At 43.2% G+C, this 25,727-nt stretch overlaps 2 protein-coding genes and 1 long non-coding RNA gene across 4 annotated transcripts in view; all 3 read right to left on the reverse strand.

Annotated features, from left to right (window-relative positions):
* Positions 1-1,400, reverse strand: part of LOC137881449 (uncharacterized) — a 36,918-nt gene extending 35,518 nt beyond the window's left edge. Inside the window, exon 1 of the long non-coding RNA XR_011103863.1 lies at positions 975-1,400. This is a non-coding gene — a long non-coding RNA (uncharacterized lncRNA). The remainder of the gene's footprint in view (positions 1-974) is intronic.
* Positions 1,401-11,228: 9,828 nt separating this feature from the next.
* api5 (apoptosis inhibitor 5) lies at positions 11,229-18,981 on the reverse strand. Its single transcript, XM_068723617.1, has 14 exons — positions 18,680-18,981; positions 17,428-17,589; positions 17,177-17,270; positions 16,928-16,993; positions 16,479-16,630; positions 16,148-16,354; positions 15,861-15,965; positions 14,950-15,039; positions 13,851-14,032; positions 13,595-13,688; positions 13,434-13,490; positions 12,994-13,073; positions 12,588-12,730; positions 11,229-11,893 (listed from the first exon to the last, which is right to left on the reverse strand). Exons 1-14 carry the CDS (start codon positions 18,749-18,751, stop codon positions 11,814-11,816), a joined length of 1,584 nt encoding a protein of 527 aa, XP_068579718.1. The 5' UTR covers positions 18,752-18,981; the 3' UTR covers positions 11,229-11,813.
* Positions 18,982-19,640: 659 nt separating this feature from the next.
* Positions 19,641-25,307, reverse strand: samm50 (SAMM50 sorting and assembly machinery component). Of its 2 annotated transcripts, none has more exons than XM_068723793.1 (15): positions 25,158-25,307; positions 24,184-24,294; positions 23,783-23,884; positions 23,608-23,695; positions 23,403-23,509; positions 23,055-23,185; positions 22,736-22,823; positions 22,376-22,504; positions 21,738-21,809; positions 21,547-21,633; positions 21,204-21,274; positions 20,609-20,676; positions 20,370-20,516; positions 20,015-20,156; positions 19,641-19,889 (listed from the first exon to the last, which is right to left on the reverse strand). In XM_068723793.1, exons 1-15 carry the CDS (start codon positions 25,176-25,178, stop codon positions 19,844-19,846), a joined length of 1,410 nt encoding a protein of 469 aa, XP_068579894.1. In that variant the 5' UTR covers positions 25,179-25,307; the 3' UTR covers positions 19,641-19,843. The 2 variants fall into 2 exon arrangements, with proteins under 2 accessions (XP_068579894.1, XP_068579893.1); XM_068723792.1 differs by having other exon boundaries at positions 20,370-20,525.
* Positions 25,308-25,727: the final 420 nt, after the last annotated feature.

Here is a 25,727-nt window from a genome sequence, read left to right on the forward strand (position 1 = left end):
CCTCTCTGCTGCTGCCGGCGCAATTTGCCCAAGAACCTCCACAGTCGGTTGAAACGGATGCCACCTCGCGCTGCTTCGGCGCCATGCAGGTATAAAGTTAGAGAACAGTGCCTTGAAAAAGGAAGGAGACAACATGCGAGTCCGAGGTGGCTGAAAACACGCGTGGACGGTCGCAAGTCCGCTGCGGAAAGTTGTTCACAAAGTGGTGAAGTAAAGGCGCCTAAAATCTCAGCTGAGCTTTCTCTGTAAAACACATGAATGAGGCACTCAATAGTAATAAATGCATCACAGATATAAGACATAAGAAACAGGCTCCAGAAAAAAAAAACTATTTCCCCAAAAGTTCCCCTCCCTCTCTGTCTCGCTCTTAGTTGTTACTAGGCATCTCAGCAGAGCAGGCAGCCTAAAGCAGAGGGATCCCCAACACGTGAATACTCCTACGCATTACCGCAGCTCGCTCTCTTTTGAGTGCCTGCAAATCCCCCCCCCTGACCACCCCCCCCCGCACCCCCCCCCCCCCCCCCCTCTTGTCAACCATGCATATACACAACAAAAAACAACACAAAAAAGCCTTCCTGACAACAGTTCCATTTGCTGTGTTTAGATTATTTCCCGAGATAGCAACGCTAGCAAACACCGGCATGCCCTGCGATGAACCCAAGTAGCCTCGGATGTCTCTTGTGCAGCAAAAAAAAAAAAAAAAAAAAAAGGGGCGATTAAGAGCATCTGTTAGATTTCTCAAGATGTTCTCCCCCGGTCAATCATTTAGATCATTATGTCAGAAAGATGAAGGTTTTCATACTATGTAACCTGCACTTTGGAGGGCGTTCGCCGCCACAACATTCCAGCTCGTGAGAGTGCGACTACCCTCGTAGTCCCAAAATATCTAGAATGGTCTGACTGCAAACTTCCAGCAGACTAGCACAACACATTCTGGGTCGGGATTCGCGCCAACTACAAAATAAAGCACTTACCTTTCGGATTTAGATTGGGTTTTTTCTCTCTTTTTAAACTTTGGTTTGTTTTTTTAAGACGGGCTTTGCGCAGGCTGAGGCAGAATGAGGAGACATGGAGAGGGTAGAAAGCAGGGTAGCCTATACAGTCTCTCCTCCTGCGTCAGGATGGAGAAAGCAGGTCAGTCCCGATGTGCGTCGCCTCCCTGCTCTGTCGGTGACTAAAATATTTGGTGTTGTCATTCGGGATTCAGGGAGCCAGCTCAAAAGAAAAAAAAAAAAAGTGGGTTGGTTGGGTCGGAGGTGGTGATGGTGAAGGGAGGGGTGAGGGGTTTGGGGTGGGAGGGTGGCGGTGTGGTTAGAGAGGAGCGGGAGAGTACACAGAGTGTACAAATGTGTGCCAGCTGACGGAAAGAGCCGCCAAATCAGGGGGGACTATACGCAATTGGGGAGGCGCGCCACACGATTCACCTCACAGCATAGACTCTCTCTCTCTCACAGTCTGTGCGCGTGTGAGCCTCTCTCTCTCTGTCTGTCTCTCTCTCTCTCTCTCTCTCTCTCTCTCTCTCTCCTCTCTCTCTCTCAGCCGTGTCTGTGTGTGGCTGTGAATGACTTCCAGACAGAGACGGAAAACATGAATGGGGCAGGAGAAGCGCGACTGAGAGTCTGCGCTATTATCGGCGCAAACCTGTCGGTAAGGAATAAATCGGGCGCAATTTGTATTCTTTTTTTAAAGTATTTTATTTAAAGTACCATTCATGTCACAACACAGGGGAGGGCATAGGAAAAGTGTCTTGGGGACGAGACCTGCAACCACCTTTCCTTCTCTCTCTCTCTCTCTCTCTCTCTCTCTCTCTCTCTCCTCTCTCTCTCTCTCTCTCTCGCTCTCTGGTCCTCTTCCTCCAGCAGTGTGCTATTGACCTGCATTGACGTCATTGCGTCATTAGGTTTCCCTTAGAAACACTGACTTTCAAAAATAGTATCAAATAATTCAGCCGGCAATGAGAGAGGGGTGGGGCTTATGAGTGGTTGGGGTAAGGGCGGGGGGGGAGGGGGTATGGGTAAGGAGTGGGGGGGGGGGGGCATCGTGTTTTACCCCCCCCCTCCCCGGCACCACCACCATTTCCATGCCGACTGAGGTGGTGAGCTGGTCCAGACACATCGATATCTGAAGCCGAAAGACCCGGTGCTCAATGTGGTTCCCGCTGGGAACAATACAAATTCAATTTATAGAAACGCACAATGAAAAAACTAAAGCGTGAATAAATCAAACATTGACTAAAATAATGATTTTTAAAGTATTAGCTTTAGTGAACCAGGTCAAAGGGGTTGTCTCTCTCTGGCTTATCCAATCTAAAAATATCCTCCAGCTGACCACGTTGAAAACCTTTTCCCCATCTAACCTGCAACTCTTAGAGCCAAGGGAGCAGACAGACGGGCAGCAGAGAGACAGGAAGTGTCCTTCTACAGGTTCTTGGGATGCTGCGTTCTTCAGATTTCTTCAGTAAGGATAGCAGACACGTAATGACCATCCCAAAAAAAACCCATATGGTTTAAATCATCTACATGGTAAGCCTCACAAGACTTGACAAAGCCAACAGAATGATTCTGTCCAGGTCTCACCTCGGTAGAGAATGAATTCACAGGGAGGCGGTTTTGATGTCAAGGAATACAATACATGGAGAGTTGTATTAGGATTTAGAGGAAGAGTCCACTGTTGGGTCTCAGGGTTCACGTGAGGGAGCTGTCCATGGTGCTGAAATGTCACTACAAGCTGAAAACAATCATGATTTCACTGTTAAACTCTGCATTTTCTTGTCCACGTTTTATCTAACTCATCCGATGTTGTTGTAAAGCAGCTTTTTTTTTTGAAATCTCAGAGGAGTGGCCTCCATAAATTAGTCTTACTGCTATTAGTTTGACAGGCCTCTGACTCATCTGCATCCCGGGAACATATCGTGACTGATAATTAATAATGGTCTGAAGAGGGGAAAATGGCAATACACTCCCCAGAATCACTACAGATCCACAATCAATGTGTCTTATTCACAAGCTATGGGAGACAATATAGACACTATACACAACTAAGACCATTCATCTCCAAATAGGTTCATTTTTGAAAGGTAAAAAAAAAAACTGAAGGTACTCCTTATTTCCCTTCTTCTAAAATAAACAAGCATTTAAAAACCCATTATAGCCTGTTATCTTTACATACAAAATGTATGAGCAACATCAATACGTTCTCTTTTAAGTCTAATACAGCTAAGAGACCTGTTGATTTGAAAGGTAACCGCCCCTATCTCTGAGACACACATCATCATTGATGCACGCACGCACGCTACGAAACACACAAACGTCATATACATATGTTGTGCTACTGATTTGGAACTTTCCCACCTGTTCATGAATTTTTAGACTGGCTCCTTTGAAAAGTTGCCCAATCTACTTTAGTCACTGTGCCAAAACCGTGTTGTTGTTTTGTCTTTTCCAGGCGTGCAGAAAAGAAACTGTCTTTATGTGTGATGTCTGGTGGAGAGAGAGAAGTAGAAGACAAGAGTGAAGAAGGGAGAAGGAGACACATACAGAGAGGGGAGGGAGTGAGGCGAGCAGAGAGACCATGACAAAAATACTTCCCCATTAGGACTGAATTAGGCCTTATGATTCATCCTCTTCCATTGAGAAACACATTTCAAATCGTCTTAGGGTGTTCCATCACACGTCTGGTAGCCATTTAGCACAATGCCTTTCAGGTTTTTTGCTGTGACAATTGCGTATCAAACATACTGACAAAAAAGAAAAAGAAAAAGGGTGTGAGTGCCGTTTGGGAGGAGGAAGTGGAGTGTGTGATCACCGACAGAGACAGGAAGGATGCTTGAATAAATGCTCAGATACATGAACGTACCCACTGACCTGCTCAGGTTGAACCGGTGGGCGTCCATCCTGGGTTCAAGCGCATGTCTGGAGCTGCCGCTGACCTCTGAACCCCTCTGTGAATTAATGGGAAAAGACGAGTTTTCTCAGAGGAATCTATAGGGATTCACAATAATGAGAAAACAATAACTTGTGCCGTTGCGGGTACAAGCTCTTGTGGGACTCAAGAGATGTGTGATAGCAGTAGCAGGCGGGGGACCCACATGGGGAGAAATGTATCATAGAAGACGTCATCAGCAGCCATGGAAGTCACGCAGCATTCAGGGGTCAGTGCCAAAGCTGATGACAGAGTTAGAGAGAGAGAGAGGAGAGAGAGAGAGAGAGAGAGAGAGAGAGAGATGAGAGAGAAGAGAGAGAGAGAGAGAGAGAGATCCAGGGTGTGACTAAGACGCGGCCATGGAAAAAACAGTGTGCTGTCCTCCGTTCCTCTCCATAATAACATAAAACACACGAGTCAGACAGCCTGTTTGAGCGGAAATGTTGGTCTTGATAACAAAATGAAAATGTCACTCCCTTTATACGGCCTATTGAGCTTCAATCCTCCACCTTGTCCTCTTAAAAAAAAAAAAAAAAAAAAAACACGTCAATACAATAATAATACCTTCAAAACATTTGCCTTGGGTGTATGTTGCCCCTCCCCCTCCCTTTTTTCCACTTGGATCTCGGCCTGTGTGTGTGTGTGTGTGTGTGTGTGTGTGTGTGTGTGTGTTGTATACACACAGGTCCTTTTAATTTGTTTGATGTCCCCCTCCCATCTGCCTTGTGGCTTTCCATTCCGACTCGTAGGCTTCGTCTTTCTAGGAAACAGTGGGTGTTTTGGTCTGATGTTTACTATCGGGCCCCTGTGGATGAGGGCAAGCATATATACACACCGAAGAGAAGGGATCCTTTGCCGGGGTATTGTTGTACGTATTGAACCATTATGACTGAAAAAAAAGAACCCCCCCCCCCCCCCCCCCCCCCCCCCCCCCCCCCCAGAGAAAGGTGTATCAGGATTGTAATGTCTCTTTGTGGATTGTATTTGGTTTCATGTGGGATTTTTGTTTCCTCAAAACCGGCTTAATAAACTGTGGTAACTTAAATCCCTCTACTGTTTGGTTTAAATGTTCCGTTAAAAGACATAAGTTAAACATATATAAAGAAAAGGTTACAAGAAATAGATCATATTAAAAAACATTCTTAAAAAAATCTAAAATACCTTTTAAAAGTTACATTACAGAAGGGAAGTGTCTTAAAAATGTTAAAAGTAGATCATGTCCAGCATTATTAATAAGGACTGTGTGGGATAATTTAAGACTCATCTTTGTCTTCAGGTTTAGCTTCATATGATAAAACAAAAAAAAAACAACTCAAACTAAATCTAAATCAAAGAGAAGCTTGGAAATATAGATTTAAAGTGTAGAACCATGGCCAGGTTTACTACTGCGTGGGGCCGTTATTGTTGAGAGTGTGTACAGAGGGATGGCTGGCCAGGTTTTGTTTGAATTTCAAGCCCAGATTAAGGAACCCTGCGCCCTCTCCTCCCTCCCCCTATTTATTTTTCCATCTCTCCGGCCTAAATGATGTCAATGGAAGGCAGAGCTATAGTGCTATTTATAGAAACCCCACCCCCTCCCCTCCCCACTCCACTCTACACCACACACACACAAATACACACACCACCACTACTTACAAACCCCTCCTACACCCGACACCAACCATCCTCAGCATCACATGCTTGGTTGGGAGCTCTGCTGCACACAATAAACCACCTCAAGAGAAGAATCCGCATGAATCGAGCCGCTGAATATTTATGAACGGCTTTGTCACATGTACGCCGTGTGCGCGCATGCCCCCCCCCCCCCCAGCTCCGTCACCCCGGCCCCCTTTTAACGTGTGTGTGTGTGTGTGTGTGTGTGTGTGTGTGTGTGTGTGTGTGTGTGTGTTCTCCATGCCTGGTTATTGTCCGTGCAGCCGTACTTCCCTCTGCAGGAGAGGGGGGGAAAAAACAAAGAAAAAGAAAACCCATTGAGAGGAACAGGGGAGATGCGCGGCCCCGAGCTGCTGCTCTTCATTCACTCATTTCGTGCAGTCATTCATTCATTCATTCATTCATTCATTCATTCATTCATTCATCCATCACCTTCCCACTCACTCATTCATACAAATCTCGCCCCGCAGAGTCTGTGAATGGGGATGCATGTGGGAATGCGGGAAGCCACCTGTTCTGTCGGTGCGCTATCTGCTGCCGGTATTCCAGGTTGTTTTGGGGGTTTTCTTTTTCTATGCAGTTGGAATCACCAACTTGAACTTGTGCGCGTGTACGTGCTCGTGCTTGGAGGGAGGGGTAGGAGGGGAGGGGGCACAAGAGTACACTGTGTTCCCTGGGTATGAGTTTTGGGAGCTCTATGCATAGACCAAATAACACCCCCTCCTCTCCTCTCTCTCTCTCTCTCTCTCTCTCTCTCTCTCTCTCTCTCTCTCTCTCTCTCTCTCTCTCCACGACTCGTTCTGTCTCTTGACATTCACATGTTAGATTACGTAACATAGTTTGAGGGGGGGGGTTGAAAGCCGGAGGAGTGGTGGTGGTGCTGAGGGAGGGTGGGGTGGGGTGGGGGGTGTTTAAAGTCTCCTTCCATCACAAATAAATGCACGGTTTGCTGCACAAGCGTGCTCGACTGAGAAGAACTCATGAGGTCTGTTTTTTTAGACTGCCTACTATTTCTGAAAGGCGGCCGTGATAAAAATAAACTACCCCCCTCCTTCCCCCTTCCCCTTCCCAAAATCCATCCTCCACCCCCATCCTCTCTTAGATTTAGAAGAGCTGAATTTCAAACCCGTCCTTCATCAACGGAATCGTGTAAATATATAGCAGGAGCTGATGCGGCTCTATCGGCAGACGTTAAGACGAGTTCGGGGATCTAACGGCGCAAAACCACGTCCAGAAATCAGTTTCATCGCCGTTTGTGACTTCCTCAATACCTCACTTTAAAGCCGATATAAATCAAATAAAAAAAGGTCTTTTGAGAGGCGGAGAGTGTACAAATATTTGACACGTTTCCTGATTGAAGCACTATCATATGTCTCTGTTGGCATCGTGTCCATGTATGCTGGGACATTTGTGTTTTTGTCGTGCGACAGGAGGAACTGATGTATTTTTTTTAATTTTAATTTATAAAACTTGGTATACATGCATATAACAAACAGCAGCAGAGGGAAGGGCTGCTTGGTGTTTATAGCGACACTGTGTACATCCACAGCGGTCACATGTGCAGCAGCCGCTTCCCTGCACTCCTGCTGAAGTTGACATGTTAACACTCACTGGCTGCTATATTTAGCCCAGTCTCACAGTGCTGTTACTATTCCCAGCATTGTACATGAGGCGGCGGATGGTGCGTTTATATACACACATATATATATATATATATCCAAAATATAAGATAGAAGAAAAAGTTCCCTTTTCTCAGCAGATTTAGTTTTATGCGTAAACTCCGGGTTGTTATCTGCATCCATACCTGCTAGATAAATCAATGCTGGGTGCAGATGGTGTGTAACTGACCTCGACCTCTGACCTCAGCGTGGAGCAACAGGCCAGAAAAAAAGAAGGAATGTTATTAAACTCCATAACTGTTTTCAAGACGTCGATGTCTGGACATACTGGTAACATAACACTAATAAACTCACACCTTACGCGCCGGAGTCCAGTGAAAGACAATCATCCGGTTCAATCAAAAAATGCTGCTCTCAATGGTATGGAATGAATGTCAAAAAAGTTTTTGTCAAGCAAAGTTCTCCCTGGATGCATTCTGGGAAAACCCTGTGTTTAGTGTGACTTCAGCACCACGGACAGTTCCCGCCAGGACTCGTCCACACACCGAAGTTCAGAGACATACAGCGCTGTCTACATCTCTGTGGTCCTCTTACCTCTCCCAGCATCGTGTCCCGGACATCGTTGGATGACATCACAGGGTCAAGGACGGACGTAGGGCAGAATTCACAGGAAGCTGGGAAAAGACAATTGTGGTGCTGAGAAAACATGCAGCTGCACTTTCACTGTTCATGTGGTGCCAGTTGTGTTTGACGCAGAAGTTGTGCACAATCCAATAACAAGAAAAATGTCTGAAACACTGAACATATAGAGACAGTAGCAGCTCCTCCTTTCGCACATGATGGTTCTAGAGGAGATGGGGACATTTGTGTTGCATATGGGGAATTTGTAGCACTTCTATTTCACTAATCACTTTTCAATATGAGACGGAGCTTGTTGTTCTTATCACTTTGTGGTGTTCAGTAAGGAGAGCTCAGTTCAAAGTGTGGAAGTTAGAGGCCTCCAGGAGATCTGTACGACAAGGCGATACAATATGGATCATTTGTGATCTAAAAATTTAGAGAATTCTCTCCAATAATCTTGATTACAATGTCCAGCGTAACCATCACAATTTAACAACACTTTGAGCAATTGAGCAATCTACTGCAGAAGGTTGTGGCCTTTTGTTTCAGTAAAAGCATGAACTCCAGGTTGAATTCGTAATTACAGAAATAAAGTATTACAGGCAGTACTTTTGCATAAAACTACAATACATATTTGCTTGAACTGTTACTATTAAAATATCCAAATATTCCTCCCCCTCCCCCTCCCCCTCCTCCTCCTCCGCTTGATTATTTTCAGCTCCGCCGTGAGTGAGTGTGTGTGTGTGTGTGTGTGTGTTTCTGTGTGAGCGCGCGCAAACACGTGTGCCAGGCATCTTTGGTTGGCTGGCTGGCTGGCTGACTGGTTTGGGAAATACCTGGTCACGATCAATGAGGAGATGGTTAAATCCTGGTCACACATCGCCCCCTACTGTCCTGAAATGAGAACTTGAACTTAAATCAGTCACGATGAGAGATCAAATTAGGGAACACATATCAAAAGCAACCGACTGATGGTACATTTTGAAAGCTTTCTCTCTGTTGCAGCCTTGCTTCATTTCAGCAGTGACCGAGCACAGTACTTGACCAAGACAAGACCCCCTTATCACTAAATATTCAGGGTCAAGAAAAGGAGGGGAATGTGATATCTTCTCTCTTCTTCCTCTTCTCTGCATCGCTCGCCGGGATCGCAGTGTTCCTCCGCGCGCCCTAACCCGAGCAGAAATACAAAGAGGCAAAAAGACATCATGAAAGCGTTAAGTGACTCGTTGGGTTTGGGGATAAAAATAGATCTGGTTGCTCTGCGAGGAAAACCCTGGACTGGATCGCCCTCTAGAGGGGAGACTCTGCAAAGACAAGAGACAGAATGTGCAGCATTGTTCAACAGTGTTGTAAAGCAACCACCACCTACTTCTAATCAATTTACATCATGGATTCATTTCATTTTTTACATGTTGTATGAAATGATACATAATGAGACATGTTTATCCTATAAATTATAATTTGTTTGTATTTAAGGGAAGAAACCACAGGTGAAGAGGGTGCAACATGTTTACCATCTCCATGGAATCTCCTCAGTTGATTACTTACATGAAGATAATTCTTTTTTTATATTAAGTTTTATAAAATGTTATGAATTCCAGTATTTTTCTGTTCGGAAATGAGGTATTATTTAATGCTCATTTTGGGGGACTTAGGAGAAATCTACAGATGCAAACAGACAAAGTGTAGTGAAATAAACACCTGAACGTGTATTGTGGATGTTTTCTTTCCATACAGGACTTTAAGAACAATGCCTCCAAACAAATGCTGCATGTTAAACGTCCTTCTGCAAGTGAAGGATGATAAAACGAGTTTGTTTGATCTTCATGCACTTCCTGAATTACATTCAGAAATGTAGCTTTATTCTGCAGCTTTTTGTATTTTCTTTGTATGGTGCTGAAGCTGATGCATTTAAATATGATTCTTACTTTCATATAAATGGTTTGGATGGGTTGTTTTTTAACGTTAAAACTATTCAGTTGCCTCTGTAAAACACTTCCACAGTCGATTCAGAAAATTGAGTTTGAGCGCCTCTCCTCTAGAACATCCACCTACACACACCAGCACACACACACACACACCAGCACACACACACACACACACACACACACACACACGTGTCCCCACATGCAGACCTGCAGCAGCAGCAGCACCCACAGAGCTGTGAGTGTGTTGGTGCATGTGTCTTCTATCTTAATGAGAACCACTTTTGGATTGTTCCGAGTGAATGTGGACATGATCTTTTTTCATCTCTGGGTACATTTTGGGAATATGATCTGGCTTTAGAGCAGAGTCTTATATTCAGAGAAGGTTCAGCTAAGACTCAAGGCTACTGGACAAAAACGGGTTAAATTAGGATTTGAACAGGTAGGTTCAGTTTAGTTCAAACTTGGATTCTGGGGTAAGACCAAAGTAAAGATTGGGTGAGTAAGAAATAAACACGTTTGACATCTCTCACATCCAGAATAATAAACTACAAACTAAACTCAACTTTTTGCTGTTTTATCTTCCGTTTGTGCTTTTATGTGAAACTTTTCAAGCTGCCGTCTTCACATGAACTCCCTCGAATAGACTTTAAACCTCAATGGGAATCACATGGTAGAATAAAGGTTAAATGATCAAATTAAGTAAATATTAAACTGAATGCAAACTATAAAAAAAAGTGTCTAACGGACGATTTTTAAGGTGGATCTCGATAGATCTTCATTCACTTCATTCCTGACTTTGGCGTAAGGTTAAATATCACTTTATGTTAATGAATGTAGAACTGAATGAACTATAGCATTCAGTTGTTTGTGTGTCAGAAAATGGGCACAAAACAACCAGAGCCGCCGCCGCCTCCTCCACCACCAGAGTGTGTGTGTGTGTGTGTGTGTGTGTGTGTGTGAATAAAATAAAGTGTGTGTTCTAAACACAGCAGCAACTATTTATAGCTTGTTCAATTATTGAGAGCCCGATGCTACTCTTTTCTGCTTCAAAGCCACACACACACACACACACACACACACACACGGCTGAGGGGAGGCAGGAGGCACAGTGTTGATGCAGACAGCAGAAGGCACGTTTGTGTGCGTGTGCGTGTGCGTGTGTGTGTGTGTGTGTGTGTATTCTAAATGTAGATGCCAGATCGTGGGCTAAATTTACCCTTTCCTCGCGCTGCTTTGGTACAGATATAAGTGAGTACAAATAGAGGAAAGACGGGAGGGTGGAAAGGATAAAAGAGAGCGATTGGATCGTCAGGAGGACAGAATTGGAGGAGAGGGAAACGGTTTTAAACACGCAAGTTTTGAATTGTGAAAAAAGAAAACAAAGCAGCAGATTTGTGTGGCGTTGCATTTTTGTCTCGACACCAGACTACTTCTCAGCTCAACTACTGCAAACTTCTGCAGAAAACAAGTTGAAAAGGACAAAAGGTTCATACTTCCATACAAGTTTATGATAAAAATCCAATGAAACGACATCATTGATTCATACAAAGTAGCATAGTCAGCCAATTCAACTTAAGTTCTAATAAAAAAAAAAAAAAAGATTAAATAAAAAGGGTAGAAAGAAATGCATTCATCAACATGTTCCAAACAAGAGGATCTTCATCTCTTCCTACAACAATCCGACAAAAATATTTATCAGTTACAACATGGCAGTCTTTTGATCCACAAAAATACACAGAATAACATTATTAAAAATGATGAGGGGGGAAAAAACATCTAGATTTACGCTAACTATCGCCGTGGCCAAGAGGATTATGGGGAGTAATTGTTGTAATGACTGAGCCCGTTGTCTGATATTCTGAGGACAGGAAACCAAACCCCCCCCCCAAAACAACAACACAAAAAACTGGATGTGTGAGTTGGAAAGTGAAAAAGACGTGGAGACCAGTTAAAAAAAAAAAAGAAAAAAAGAGAGTAGGTGACAAATAGTCCGTCTTGGTGCAGAAAAGATCCTGATGTGATGCAGTTCAATGAGCAACATGTACTGTATGCGTGTGTTTGTGCGTGTTTCTCAGTAGATTCGGCCTCGGCTCCTGTTGCCTCTGCCTCCGAAGCCTCGTCCTCGACCGCCCCTGAAGCCGCCGCGCTGCTCTGGAGTTACAAAAAAAACAAAACAAGCATCAGCATGGAAATATGATGATGACCCGACCAATGTTGAATTTCTGAGGCGGACAGAATTAAAAAAAAATAATGCATATTAGGATTATTATTGAACTGTGTTTGATGACCATATCGTTAAATTGATTGCTAAACGATAAGTGCTGAGCTAGACAGTTTACAGTCGAAAATAAACAGCGCTCTGGTAACATCTGTGTAATAACGACACCGTTTCTAAATGACTTCAAACTTATCTTTGGCATTTATACGCATTGGCCGACATACACATGAATGCAGTTGAATATATTGGTGGTGAATTCTCCATCTCTTTAAAAACACGATGTTCATGTCCCACAATCACCTTTTCAGAAGCTCAGCTACTAGTCGCATGTTCAACTATTTATTGGCAACGGCATTATTGTAACATTCATATAGATCATACAGATCTACAATAAAGAAGTGGATTGGCAGGTGTAATTTGAAAATTTTGATTTGAATATATTGAACGACTGAATCCAAGCTGACGTCGTCCACTAAAGGAGCAATCCACAGACCAAAAGAAATCCTTACCGACACAGATGTGATAAGAAAACAGAAGCCGTAGCTGTATATATATAAAAAAAAAAAAGAAGATGCAAAGGCTGCACAACAGTGTTTTGAAAAATAAAAGCGCCACAGCGCTCCTCACCATAAGTGAAATTGCCGATGGTTGCGCTGAACTTGCCGCTGGGGGGATTGTAGATCTGCCGCGCGTCCCTCCGGGGCTGAGGAGAGACCTGTTTCTTTACGCCGTCGCCAGAACCCATCTCCTCACCGGACGGGCGCTTGGGCCTGCGCACACACACACACACACACACACACACACACACACACACACACACACACACACACACACACACACACACACACACACACACACACACACACACACACACACACACACACACACACACACACACACACACACAAGAGAAAAGTAGGTGAGGACCCAATAGGACAGCAAGGACACACGGACGCTGTGTCTGTGTGTGTGTGTGTGTGTGTGTGTGTGTGTGTGTGTCTTCCGATGGCTGAATCAGTGGGAGCAGACTCACGCTACTGCCTCGGACTTCTGGATGGGTTTCCAGGACAGACTGACTGTGCTCTTGAATGATGGAGGGTTGTGGAAGAGATCCTGGAAAGAAATATTAAAAACAGAACTATTGGTTGCAACGCAGAGTTCATATTGCAGTCGTCTGATGCACTTAAGTTACCAGAAAAAGTAGAAACCCTGCACGTTGTAAAGCAATCCTATGAAACAGTCCTTTAAATAAATAACTCCACTGCAGAAGTTGTACGATTCTCAAATATTGCCGACAGCGTCAGAAAGGTTCTGCGTTTGCTTCCATGTTGCTGCAGTGGATCACGTTACTATTATAATTGGAGGCGTTTCTGCTTCTCTAGATCCATAAATGGTGCGATTAATTCATGTTTTAACATCTTGCAGCTTAGCGTGACGACGCCACAAAGCACAGCCTGAAAAAAAGCGCCTCACCTTGATGAGGACGTTGATGTTGTTGGTGATCTTGAGGGCCACCACTTTGATCTTATTCTGATGACGCAGAGAAGACGCGTTAGAGATATGCATTTCACAGCAGAACTCAAGACAACGGACACGGCTCAGTTTGCACTTATATTGTTGACGGCAGCCGTTACCTCGTCGGTCTTCAGAGCATCTCCGGACTTTCCTTGCAGAGCTACTCGCAGCTGTCTGATATAAACCTGCAGGCCTCTGGCGAAATACTGTAACCTGTCGAAACACAAAGCACATTCACTACCGTCTGAAAAAGTGTCCGTTTTGGGATTAAAAAAAATGACCGCGGTGAGCTGAGCCATCAAACACAACCGACTTGCTCGTCTATTTTCACAAATGTCACTCTTACGAGATTTTCTTCGCGTGCAACTCCCTCACCTGATCTTGAAGTCTTTGAGGCGCTCGGCATCCACTTTCTCGATGAGGAAGTCCGGCAGCTTCTTGCCCAGCTGGTGGAAGCCGAAGAGGAGACACTCCACATAGCTGAACTGCAGTTTGGGCTCCTCGCTTGCCGGGTTCTCTCCGTTCTCCGCTTCCTCTGGTGGCGGAGGCATGAACTCCTACACAAGCGGGAAAAACCATGAGCAGAATATTGTTGTTAGCTTTAGTTTATTATCATTTCAGCTTGGTTTACTGGAACAAAGGGATCGTTTATTGTTCTACCAATATATATTTGAACAATATTTTTCCATTACTACCATGGACCCTGCATTAAAACTACCTACAATAAATCATTAGGAGTAGGGCCATTTTTTTAAGCTCCTCAAGTTGATTACAATAACCCCTTTATCTATTTATTTGTTTATTTATTTTGCAGGGACAATGCACACCAATCAACAGTGAAACTGTAAGTGAGCCAGAGAGGCTAGTTTTCATCTGCTGTCCCCGGCCAGATGTTCGAAGGCTGCCTAAAAATTACAAAATTTCAAATAAAATGGAATTAAAATTCATAGATAGACAGTAACGTATAGACAAAACTAATACACATATAAGCAAAAGAAAAGTGTACGACACTAGCGCAGAGCAAACCCACCTACAGTAGAAGCACACATATATAACACTGAGACACATAACACACCTTTGTATTGTAGAGATAATATTATCGACTCTGACAGCAGTAGCTGTTAAACAGTAGGCTCTTTAAAAGGGAAGGTTGCTGGTTCAAATACAGAGAGCAGATGGGACAATCTGACTACAGAAAGTGAGTAAGTCAAGTTCTTGAATGTCCCACCGACTGCTATTAGATTATCCCTCGCCAGAAAATGAATCCTCAGTTGGTCAGAGGCCCACAGTGAGAGGATGCACAACATTAATATGAATGTAAAGCAGGAAAAGCAAAAAAAATAAATAAATAAAGAGCAGTAGAATCTCAAAATAGAATCGGTGGGGGACAACTGCTGATGTGTACTTTGATTTTTAAGTGCGTTTCCACTTGTATTCCTCCAGCTCCAAAAACAACAGGGCAATCGGTTCTCACCAGCAGCTTGGTAAACAGCATGTTGAGGTTGGGCTCCAGCTTATCCATGTCTCCACAGAACGGACTCATCTCAGCCAGCAGCTTCAGCACCTACACACATATATATATACACACACACACACACACACACACACACACACACACACACACACACACACACACACACACACACACACACACACACACCTTAGCAGATCCCCTCACACAGTGTAATGTGCATTGCTAATGAGAAAACAGTGTTGCGTGGTGCAGACTAATGACCCATTAACAACATGCAGTTGGCTGACACCTCTGACAGGTGGCTGCCACGCTGACTTTGTTTACTACTACAACCGCTCACCAAATGTCAGACATTAGGAGGATCGACCTCACACCGGTGGCCATATTCACCGGGCCAGGATGGAAGTGCTGATTCAAGCTGAATAAAAAAAAACCAAGTCTTTTGGTCTAATGGCCACAAAACTGAGGTTTATGCTGTGGCCACCAGTTTGAATCATTTTAACTTTGTTTCGTTTTGGCACAGCAGACGGGTCCAAACACTACACTACCCATGAGCCTTGGCAAGTATCGGCCGGATAATCAGATCGGGAGAATTAAAAACACGTTGTCGTTATAGTCGAGAATAAAACTCTGCACATTTATTACATTACAGCACATAGCTGCTGAATTCACCCACAATTTAACCAAAATTATAAAAGTGAATCGATTTAAGCTGCAGATGTGAACAACACTCAATAGATGCAACCAACGCTTTTTGAAGCTCAACCCAACATTAAAAACAAAGAAGTCAGTGTCTCACGGTGACTGATTATCATTGGTACAGACATGACATTTTAATATCACTTAAGACCCACAGGAATTTCTGAATACTTTTAGATGTGGTACGATCAATAAATGCATAAAGAACTCACCTCCAGCTGAATGTCCAGCTCAGCCACAGGACTAGTCAGAGCACTGAGGTTGGGCAGGACGTGGTCACAGAAGTAGGTTACAAAGCGCGTGGAATGGACATTTTTCTACAAGACAAGAGAAAGCTATGATTAATTCACACTTCAACTACAGTAAACCAACCATAAATAACGCCAACGCTTCGATGAATAAATGTAAAAAACAGACAATGTGCAGCAAGGATCAACATTCAATCAACAGAAAATGAATCATGAATTATTTTGAATATTCATGCCATGGTTGTACTCACAGAGAAGAGGGGCAGGGCTTGACGCGTGCACTGCAGCAGGCGGTCAACGGTGTCCGGGTCAGCCGGGTTGAGGGCCTGCTCCAGGAAAGCCTGCTCCACCACCAGCTCCACCAGCTGCTGCCGCCCGTTCACCGTCTGCAGGACCCGCAGGCCCGACACCACGCGCATCAGCAGCACAAACTCCTCTCCGGTCACGTCCTCCAGGACCTACGGAGGCAGCGGAGACAGGAAACCCTTAAGCAACATGCGCTTTCATTTAGACTTATTCAGAAAAAAAAGCCCTGATCTGTGACCATAGATCACTAATCAACAGTACACTCTATATGCTAACCTTCTTTGTCTCAGTAAAGACATAGTCCTCCATCTCCTTTGTCATGACGTCCTCCGGCAGGGTCTTCAGCTTAGTCGACAGAAACTTGATGGCCCTTTCCCGCACTATGTCCTCTCCCTGCAGGATCTGAGAGAAGAGGCCCCCGAGAGTACCTGAGCAACCAAAGACGTATTCATTACGCGTTTGAAAAGGATGGACCACGGACAGTTACTTAAAAGAGGCTTAATGACATGCTTGGTTTCACATGGTCAATGACACAGTCCTTAAAGAAAACACCAGTTTACAAAAAAACATCTCAACAAGCAGGAAAGAAAGCTCACTCTGAGATGGAAGAGTAATACGTTCATTTTTCACAGGGTCCTCTTTCAACACAGCTCTGAACTGGGTTTGAATTATTGACAAATACACAAGCGCAGTATTTTGGCTCAGCGGGAGGACGCAACGCTTACCCTTAGCGTCTATCTTGAAGATAGAAACAAGTGCTCCGTTCACTTGGTTGAACTCTGCTGTATCATCTGAAAGCACAAAAAAATACAGATTTCTAACATTTGCAAAAGTCAAGAGAACAATATACTGTTAAGACTGACAAGAAAATCCGATATCCAAGTTATTATAAAGACTGAAAAAACAGATTATGATATTCAAAATGGATCACAATAGCAGTGCAAGTAAAGGACATGGCTTGAAGCATCCAATACCTGTCTGGAGGAGCTGGGTGAGAATATCTGCAACTCTGAGGATGTTCTCGCCAGTTGCAAACCTCGGAAGCTCCTTGATGGCCTGCCGTCGGATCTGGACAAAGACGCATACACACAGAGGGGATTGAGTTTCTGTTGTCATGTTTAGAAATGTAGGAGGAAACCCCCAAATCAACAAAACACCGTGAGCCTGCGATTAGAACTGCAAGTGTATCAGATTCCCATACACAGCCGCGTCCTTCAACACTCACCGACACATCCTCGTCTTCACAAAGATCAAGCTGGGCGTTAATGGCTGAGTCGGCCAGTTCCGGAAAGCTGCTGAAGAACTTTGGGATAAACTGTGCCGCCAGGCGCTTCTCCTTCGGGCCACCCTTCACGCCATCCAAGATGACTTGGTAGGCATCTTTGTGCTGCAGAAAGAAGAAACAGTGCATCAATAAACCACATCACAAAAACAATTCATACTAAACCTCACATTATAATATGATGTAGGTTCCAGATTGACCGGTGGGTTTCTTGGGACATTGAGTGTACGTGGTTGTTACAGTTCACCTAGTCATGTACAAACAGCTCTATGTATATTTAAGAAATAAAAAGGGTAATTTTAGTCTGTGAAAACAGGCTAAAAGTTGTACGATATTCCACGTGATTCTAGGGAAAGCTTTCTTAAGTCTGAGGAAATAACTGGGTGACTACAAATTGAGAACAGGAGCATTACAAACTGGGGGTGTGACGTTTGAAAGGAGGAGAAATGCCTTCACCAGAGACCCACCATGCTATGGAGTAGCATTGAGAGCAAGCATGTGAAAAGTCAGGATATACCAGGCTCTGCAGCATTGACTCTGACCAGTTTTAGTAAGTCCTCTAACACTCCACCTCTTTAACAGACAGGCTGGTAAGATCTGTGTGTTTAACATTAATTTACCGAAACGTATCTCAAAAGGATAATGGAGGAGGTGTCTTTAAATAAGTTGCATGTGGACTGGGGAGTTTCAGATTTGGGTTAGTCCAAAAATAAACAATGAAACCTGCTGTGCCTCTGTTATACAAGGAGTGACCCAACTTGCAGAACTGGCTAAAAACTTGATTGGTCACTCAACTGCAAACTATGGGCCATAAATTAAAGTAAAATATTTACCCAAAATGCGTCAAAAACAGGTCAAAAAAGTTCCCATCAACACCCAGTGAAACGTTATCTTGAATGATAAGTAATGCGGTGGATTTCAGTCAACAACCTTATTTAATTGGTTTTATGAAAATGGGTTTGTTCGTAGGTAAATCGCCGTTTAGAGGACTTGAAAGCAATTGTAATCGAGTTTGTACCACCAAGGGTCGCTATGGAGAGGCCCTTAACATTAGCACGGACACTGCGTTAGCATGCTAGCAGTTAGCCTAGCAGGCACACAACAATGTTATGTCGATCACAACAAAGTTAACGACTGTGGACGTGGAATACGGTACCGTAATATGTTGTAAAATGAACACGGTCGCCTAATTTACCTGACTGAGGTCGTCCTTAGCATCAGCAAGGACCCCGTAGCTCCGATAGAGATCCTCAATAGTGACCGCCATCAGCGTGCGTCCGGGTGCCTGCCGCTCACAGATAAGACCGCCGATAAAACCCAGACAAGGGAGCTCTTCTCTGCTTGTTTTTGCTCCGTTTCAAAAGACTTTAGCACGAACAACGCCGTATTATCGGGATATGTGTTCCTCGGAAAGGGGGACGGGGAGAAATTTCGAAAATCCTCTGAATGAACACCCAACTACGATCCGTCTTCCCGCAATCTCTGGTTGTGCAGGCTAAAACGCTACGGAACAATGACTTGAGCGCATGCGCAAGTGTAGCCAATCGGGTGGAGACTCGCAGCACATGTGACCAGTAGAGTGCGCCGAACAGATGCGCAGTAAAACCGCTGCTCACCGTCGGTTACCGAAATGATAAAATTAGATGGCTGTGGTTCAAGTAAACAGATGAATAAATTAGGCTTATATTGACAGAAATCCATTTATTTTATTTCATGTATTAAGTTCAAATGTTTGACATTTATACTTTTCTAAATTGTATAACACGTCATTTATATGAAACTATAATCAAGTCTGAAACTTCTTTCTTAAACTTTTTAATGTTTTCTATTGTAAATGTTTCCATTTATATCATGTCTCTTGACTTTTGCACTGTATTTTTGGTTATACATCAAAACACATTTCTTGTATGTGCAAACATACTTGGTAATAAAACAATTTCTGTTCCAGATTCAGATTAAAAACTGAAACAGCTGTCAACAATGTCTCAAACCCTCCCTGTGACCAATCTCTAAATTCAGAGCTTTGCTCATCATGCAATAGTGTTCATTGATATTTTTGAATGTATAAGACTGACAACTACATGTCAATCATCTTGTGGCAGACTCAGGTTCGTTCACTTGTCAGTTTCATGTGAAACACAGTAATGTGACCTGAGTAAAATCGGACTAAGCCCTTTATTTGACCTCTGACAATAAATGATAAAAAAGATACATCATAATGGACAGTCAGTGCAAACACTTTTACTGAACTAATGAGTTGCAACGATTCTGTACAAGCAATTTCCTCATCCAACAAAATGTTTCTGGCATAAAATGAATGTTGAAACACAAGGAAGATCCAGATCCAAGAAAGGTGGTTTCACAGGAACCTGATTCCTGCTCCAAACTGGATGCCGTCACATATCCTGCAAGGAACGGAGAAAATAAGTTGAAATCAACCAGGGAAGCTAATGGAGTTTACCGAGTGAGCCTAAAGTTTCCTTAAAGTAAATCATCTTAACCTAAAACTAGCTAACCCAACCAGCCCTACCTGTCTCCACTCTGGACTCCCATGGGAATGCAGTAATTCAGCTCCAGTCTGGCAATGTTCCCCAAACGCAGCACAATGCCGAGTCCGTATGACCAACGAATGCATTCTGCAAGTTTCTTCAAATGTGCTTGTGGCCCCTCACCTGAGTAAAAACAAACATATAACCCCAATCAACAGAAAATAAATAAATATATATTATATATATATATATATATATATATATATATATATATATATATATATATATATATATATATATATATATATATATATGCAAAATCCTGCATGAATATCCATGAAACATGAACCTTCAACAGTCATTACAGAGGCGCTTGCTCTGTTTCCAACTACTCACCATAGTTGAGGTTACAAAGGTTTCCGGCGTTGAGGAAGAAGTGTGTTCTGAAGAGGTCACCGAAGCCCCCCTTGCCTGGTCTGAAGGGTAGAGGGGTGTAGAGGTGGAGGCCTCCAGCCCAGTAGCCCTCTCCTCCCAGGTAGTCGCCTGCCATATCAGTAATTCAAGCACACAACCTTTCAATTAACCATCAAACTTCAGTCTGGTTACAGAGCAACTCAGCCAAGTTAATGTCTCACCTTCACTCTGAGGGCCCATACTGTACATACTGAATCCCCTGATGCTGGTGGGGCCACCTAGATAGAACCTAGGAGGTCGACAAAGACACAGAAAACATACAATGCGTGATGTGAGCTTTCTGTGAAAACAGAAAGAACCGTTCAGTTGATTATGTTTTATCTGTTGAATTTAGTTAGCATAACAATTGTACTCCCTTCTCTGAGTCATAACTCAGTCGAATCTGAACACACATACATGATACACGTATTTTTAAAAATCAATGTGACTTACATTTTTCAAGGAAATATAAAAAATATCTGCAATGTCCATTGCAAATAAACATATATAATCCACTTAGAAATAGGAAAAAAAGACTGCAGAACTTGCCTGAGAATAACAACAAAATGTAAGTTTTCTTCATTATCACAGTAATCCAGAAATAGTAGTCTGGACATGCATGTGTACATTGCAAACAGGAACTGCCGATAGCTAATCCAGCATGCATTTATTGGTGCCAACTTGCTAAAATGGCTCAAGTTGTGTGGAGTGTCGAGACTTCAAAATCCCCTGGCCTTGTTGTGGAGGGTAAAAGGGTGGTGCTTTGTCTTTCTGTACCTGTCTGCTATGCTTGTTGGCTTGTCACCAATGGGTAGGAGCACACCGCCCCACAATGAGGCAGAAAGGACCTGGAGGACAGAGTCAAAGGGGTTAGTTTTGTTTTTTTTAAATCAACAGCATATGTCTGGCTGAATAAGGACTCCACCAAGGCTTATGTAAATGAGTCTGCTGGTCATTTAGTTCATTTTTCTGCTCATGAAATGCTCTGGTATCTGTGGCTGTCACAGGACTGTAAGAAGAATCCTCTTGCTAGTCTCTCAAGATTACCAACCGTAGCTTTAAGAGTCTTAAGATAACATAATTAGCTAAATGGCTGAAGGTTAAAAATCGAGAATCTCACCGAGTCCCAGAAGAGAGTTTTATTGAGCTGTATCTCAAAGTCCTCCTTCAGGAAGCTGGCGTCTCCCCCAGTGTAACCAGCAAGTTCCTACGCAACCACAACACAACACGTCAACCTGGTGCACAAGGTCAGTGAACTTGTTGTTTGTATAGGAATTAGAAAAAGCTCTGGCTTAGTGATAAACAACAAACCTGATGGATCTTCAACAGGCCACCTTTCCTGGGAAGAATGGAGGAGCTTCTGGTGTCGATGACCATAGAGTGCTGGAAAACATGATGACGCCGTCAAAAAGCGTGCTAAAAATTGGTTCACTTTTTGGATATTCTAGTTTACATTTTGGTCTGAAAAGTTTCAAAAATATTTTTCTTCCCTGGATTCTGTGGGTCCAGATGTGTCTATCCATATAAGCCACGCCCATTTGCATCTATATCGTATATCCGCCATTTTGAATGGCGGATAAATCTGTTGGGTTTTTTTGCTACCCCTAAATTTTGAGCAATTGCCACCAAATTTGGTACAAAACATCTCTAGACCAAGCTGGGAAAAGTGAGTTTTTGCATTCCTACAGCTGTCCCTCAAATGCTGTGGACAGGGCTTATATTACATATCATATCTCCTGAATGCTAAGTGCTATTAAAACCATGTTTGGTGGACATGAGTGAAAATGATGTCAGAGTGATGATGACACATTGTATTGGAATGTTATGTGCATACATTTTTGACAACTCCAGCTTTGCCATTCATTCTCTGACAGCAGACGTCACAAAACCCCACAGCTGTTTCAAAGCCCACAGTCACAAATATTCAACGTAAAATAAGAGACGAATACCGAAAGTGAGGACTTGAGGGAATGGCCGCTCTCCTCCCGGACGGCGAACGAGGCAGTGCGAGCCAGACAGCCCAGCTCTCTCCACACTCCCTCCCACTTCAGGGTTTGGTTGGTCTTCCACACGGGGAACTGTGGGTAATAAGACACTAGTTTATTACTTTTGTTTGTACAGATTTCAGGCACTTGTGTCTCCTTAAAACATAGGAAAAAGGATAGGAATACAATTAGTCAAAAAAAACAAAACAAATTAAATGTGTTAATTCACTTTGTCTAAGTGCACAAATACAAAATAATTAGTTTTAAAAATAACATTTTTAACTGCACAAAATGAGAAAATAATAAATATAAACAAGTATTTACGCTCAGTTCTCCAGAGACGCCTCGATCCGTCTCCCTCACAGAACTCCACGGAAACTGGCCCGTTACTTTGTACACGTTGAGTAAGATACTGAAAGGGGGGGAAAAAAAGAGAAGAGGAAATGTCAATACCCTAGGCTAGGGTTCCCTTGTGATCATGAAACATACCCATCTATAGTTACTGCATAGAGGACTCGGACACGACTCTAGGAGAGCCACCTAATCTGCAAAATGTCCAACCTGAACCACCATGCTCACACCTGAGCTGCACACCAGGTGATCAGACCTAAAGACGAGTGTGCTTCATGAGTTCATGTCTTACTTGCGTTCAAAGTTCCCTGGCTGCGGTTTGAAGAAAGACAGGCCGTAGGATGTTTCTTTGGTGCCGTAGGAGAACTGGAAGGTCATTTTCTCCGCCCGACCTAATGCATTGGGTAACTTCAGGCCCAGTACCTGGAAAAACAAAGCGGGAGAGATGATCAGGGTGTACTTCGAGGCAATCAAACTGTTCTTTTCACTGAATCTGTCTGAAGAAATGAACACGTAACAGCATCACTACAAACGAAAGCTGAAGTCAACGTTGGAAATAATCTTTTCAGAAAGAAATAGGTAAGTCAGTGTATGGAAGCCAGTGCAGTAAGACGCTATGCTCATAAATCACAGCGCTCACCATGCTTCCCTCGTTGTTTCCAACCATGGTGTTGTAGCTGCCCGTCATCCGCCTCAGCTCGGTGACTTCGAACGTCACGTCGAGGCCGTTGGGAAGAGCGTCCTCACCTGAAGAGAGAGAGGAAACAATGAGTCAGAGGACGGATGTACAGCCTGTTTGACACAGAAAATGAATCGTTACGAATGTACTTTTCGACTGCCAGTACCTCGGGAAGTGTCGATAACAACTTCTACTTTTCTGAAGATGCCGAGACGCAGCAGCTTCTGTCGGGCTTCATGGGACTTCCGCATCACCTGCACAACAAATGGAATGTTTCGATGCGCTCAAAAGCATACTTTGGAAAAGCATTGACTAGTACAGCTGGATCAACATGCGCCTACATCAATCAAGTTCTTCGCCCGGAAAACTCCTGCGATCTCATAAGTCAGCAGGTCCTCCTTGGTTCTTCCGAGCCCATCTATGTGGACCCGTTGAACAACGACCTGTAGAACAGAACAAACGGAATTAGGAATATTTACCTAAAACAAACAAACACTCATTAGACACATATTAAAATGCTGCGTCTCCCTTCTATAGCATGTCCACTAAAGCTGCAGTTTGCTGGCATTTCAGGTCGTTTTAGATTTATTGTTTCACTTCTTTCATTTACAGCTTGTGGGATGGATATGAGGTGAGGAATCCCATAAACTCCTCTGCTAGCAGAGCACAAACAAAGCGTGGAGACAGGCCTCACGATGTGAGAGGGCAGTTTAATTACTGCCTGGAACAAAACAAATCTTACATTCTTGTTCTCAAGAACTTCTTGCTTTGGCTCGGGCTCAATCTCCGGAGCCTCGATGTCGTCGGGTTGAACTCCGAGCTCTGGCCCTCGCATGGGCAGAGGGTCCAGGCTCTGCAACACAAAAATATATCTATAATCACAATCAGAGTTCATACCATCTTCATACATTTTCCCAAAGTCCAAGATGACATTTTCAAATGTCTTGTTGGCTAATTAATTAATTAAGCGATTCATTATTCCAAAGCTGAACCACACCACAATACAGTGAGAAACAACTTCTATAAAATATAATTAAACCGATTAATAAAAACACATAAATTGTGAATTATTTGTCATAGTTTGGTTGGTGACATCCATTTTATTATAAAGTATGCATTGGAAGAAAAGGAAATGAGGAAATGAGTGCCAAGACAAAACAATTAATAAAAAGGAAAATTAAAGAATTAAAAAATGATTATGAGCATGACAAATTAAAAGAAGAGTGAAAATAATTAAAAATATTTTTTGTTTTAATACCAGATTTATTTACAAAGTAACAGGAGGTTTAAGCACAACGCGTTTTAATCATAAAACTAACAATAACACTCATTGATGTATTATATTTTGGCCCTAGCTACAGTCCTGTACGAGATGTATTGATAAGAATAACGGTGACAACAACACTAAGCGTGTAGCAGATGTTTTCAAAGTGTGCAGGAGCCACGAGCGTCTCTGTCAATGATTTCTATCTAAATACACTGAGCGGAGCCTTCACGTGTAATCGTGGCGTTACAAACTAACTAGCAGTGAGTTCACTGAGTGTCTTCTTGTCACAGAGATGCGCGCCTGAGCCTCGTAGGACCATGTTGAATGTTTCAGTGTGGGCCTCTTTCTCCTCTGCACAGCAGCCGCGCTGTCAAGATAACTAACTGACTGAACACACGGAGAGGTTAGTTGCTCTTAGCTAACGCGTTCACCGGACGGTGGTTCCTTACCCTGGCGTGGACGGTGCCCATGCTGAGCTCCGCGGGGCGCGGTGCCGGTCAACTACGGACGAAGCTTTTTAGGTGGAAAAAGACCGACAAATTTAACCTACAAGTAACCGGAGGAAAGGCGACGAGGCTCCGTAGAAGGAGGCGGCCATTTCACTTCCTGACCACGCCCCTCTGCTGGTGCGCATTCAACACAGCTACGCTGCAAAATGTAAATAATAGATAAATAACGCTAATAACATTTTCTAATGTATACTACCATACTATTTCTACTACTGTTTTATTTATGTATGTTGTATCAAATTATAAAATATTAAATTGTAGTATTATTTAATTTATTACCAACAAATACAAATAATTCTAATCATATTATAATAATGGCAATAATAATAATACTATAAAAACAACAGCCTAAAATCAATACAAATTAAAAGCTTCTTCCTTTTCTTTTCAGATAGAGATCATGCTTGACAGACATCATGGAGGATACATACACAAATCACTCCCAACTTTCTGTTGACATCTATGCAGGTTGGATGGCGAGATGGTTTTATTACTACATACAGTATTTAT

Source organism: Cebidichthys violaceus, unplaced genomic scaffold (assembly GCF_023349555.1).
Source record: "Cebidichthys violaceus isolate CVI_PGR_0920_01 unplaced genomic scaffold, fCebVio1.0.p SCAF_3, whole genome shotgun sequence".
In the NCBI taxonomy this organism is placed as follows: Eukaryota; Metazoa; Chordata; class Actinopteri; order Perciformes; family Stichaeidae; genus Cebidichthys; species Cebidichthys violaceus.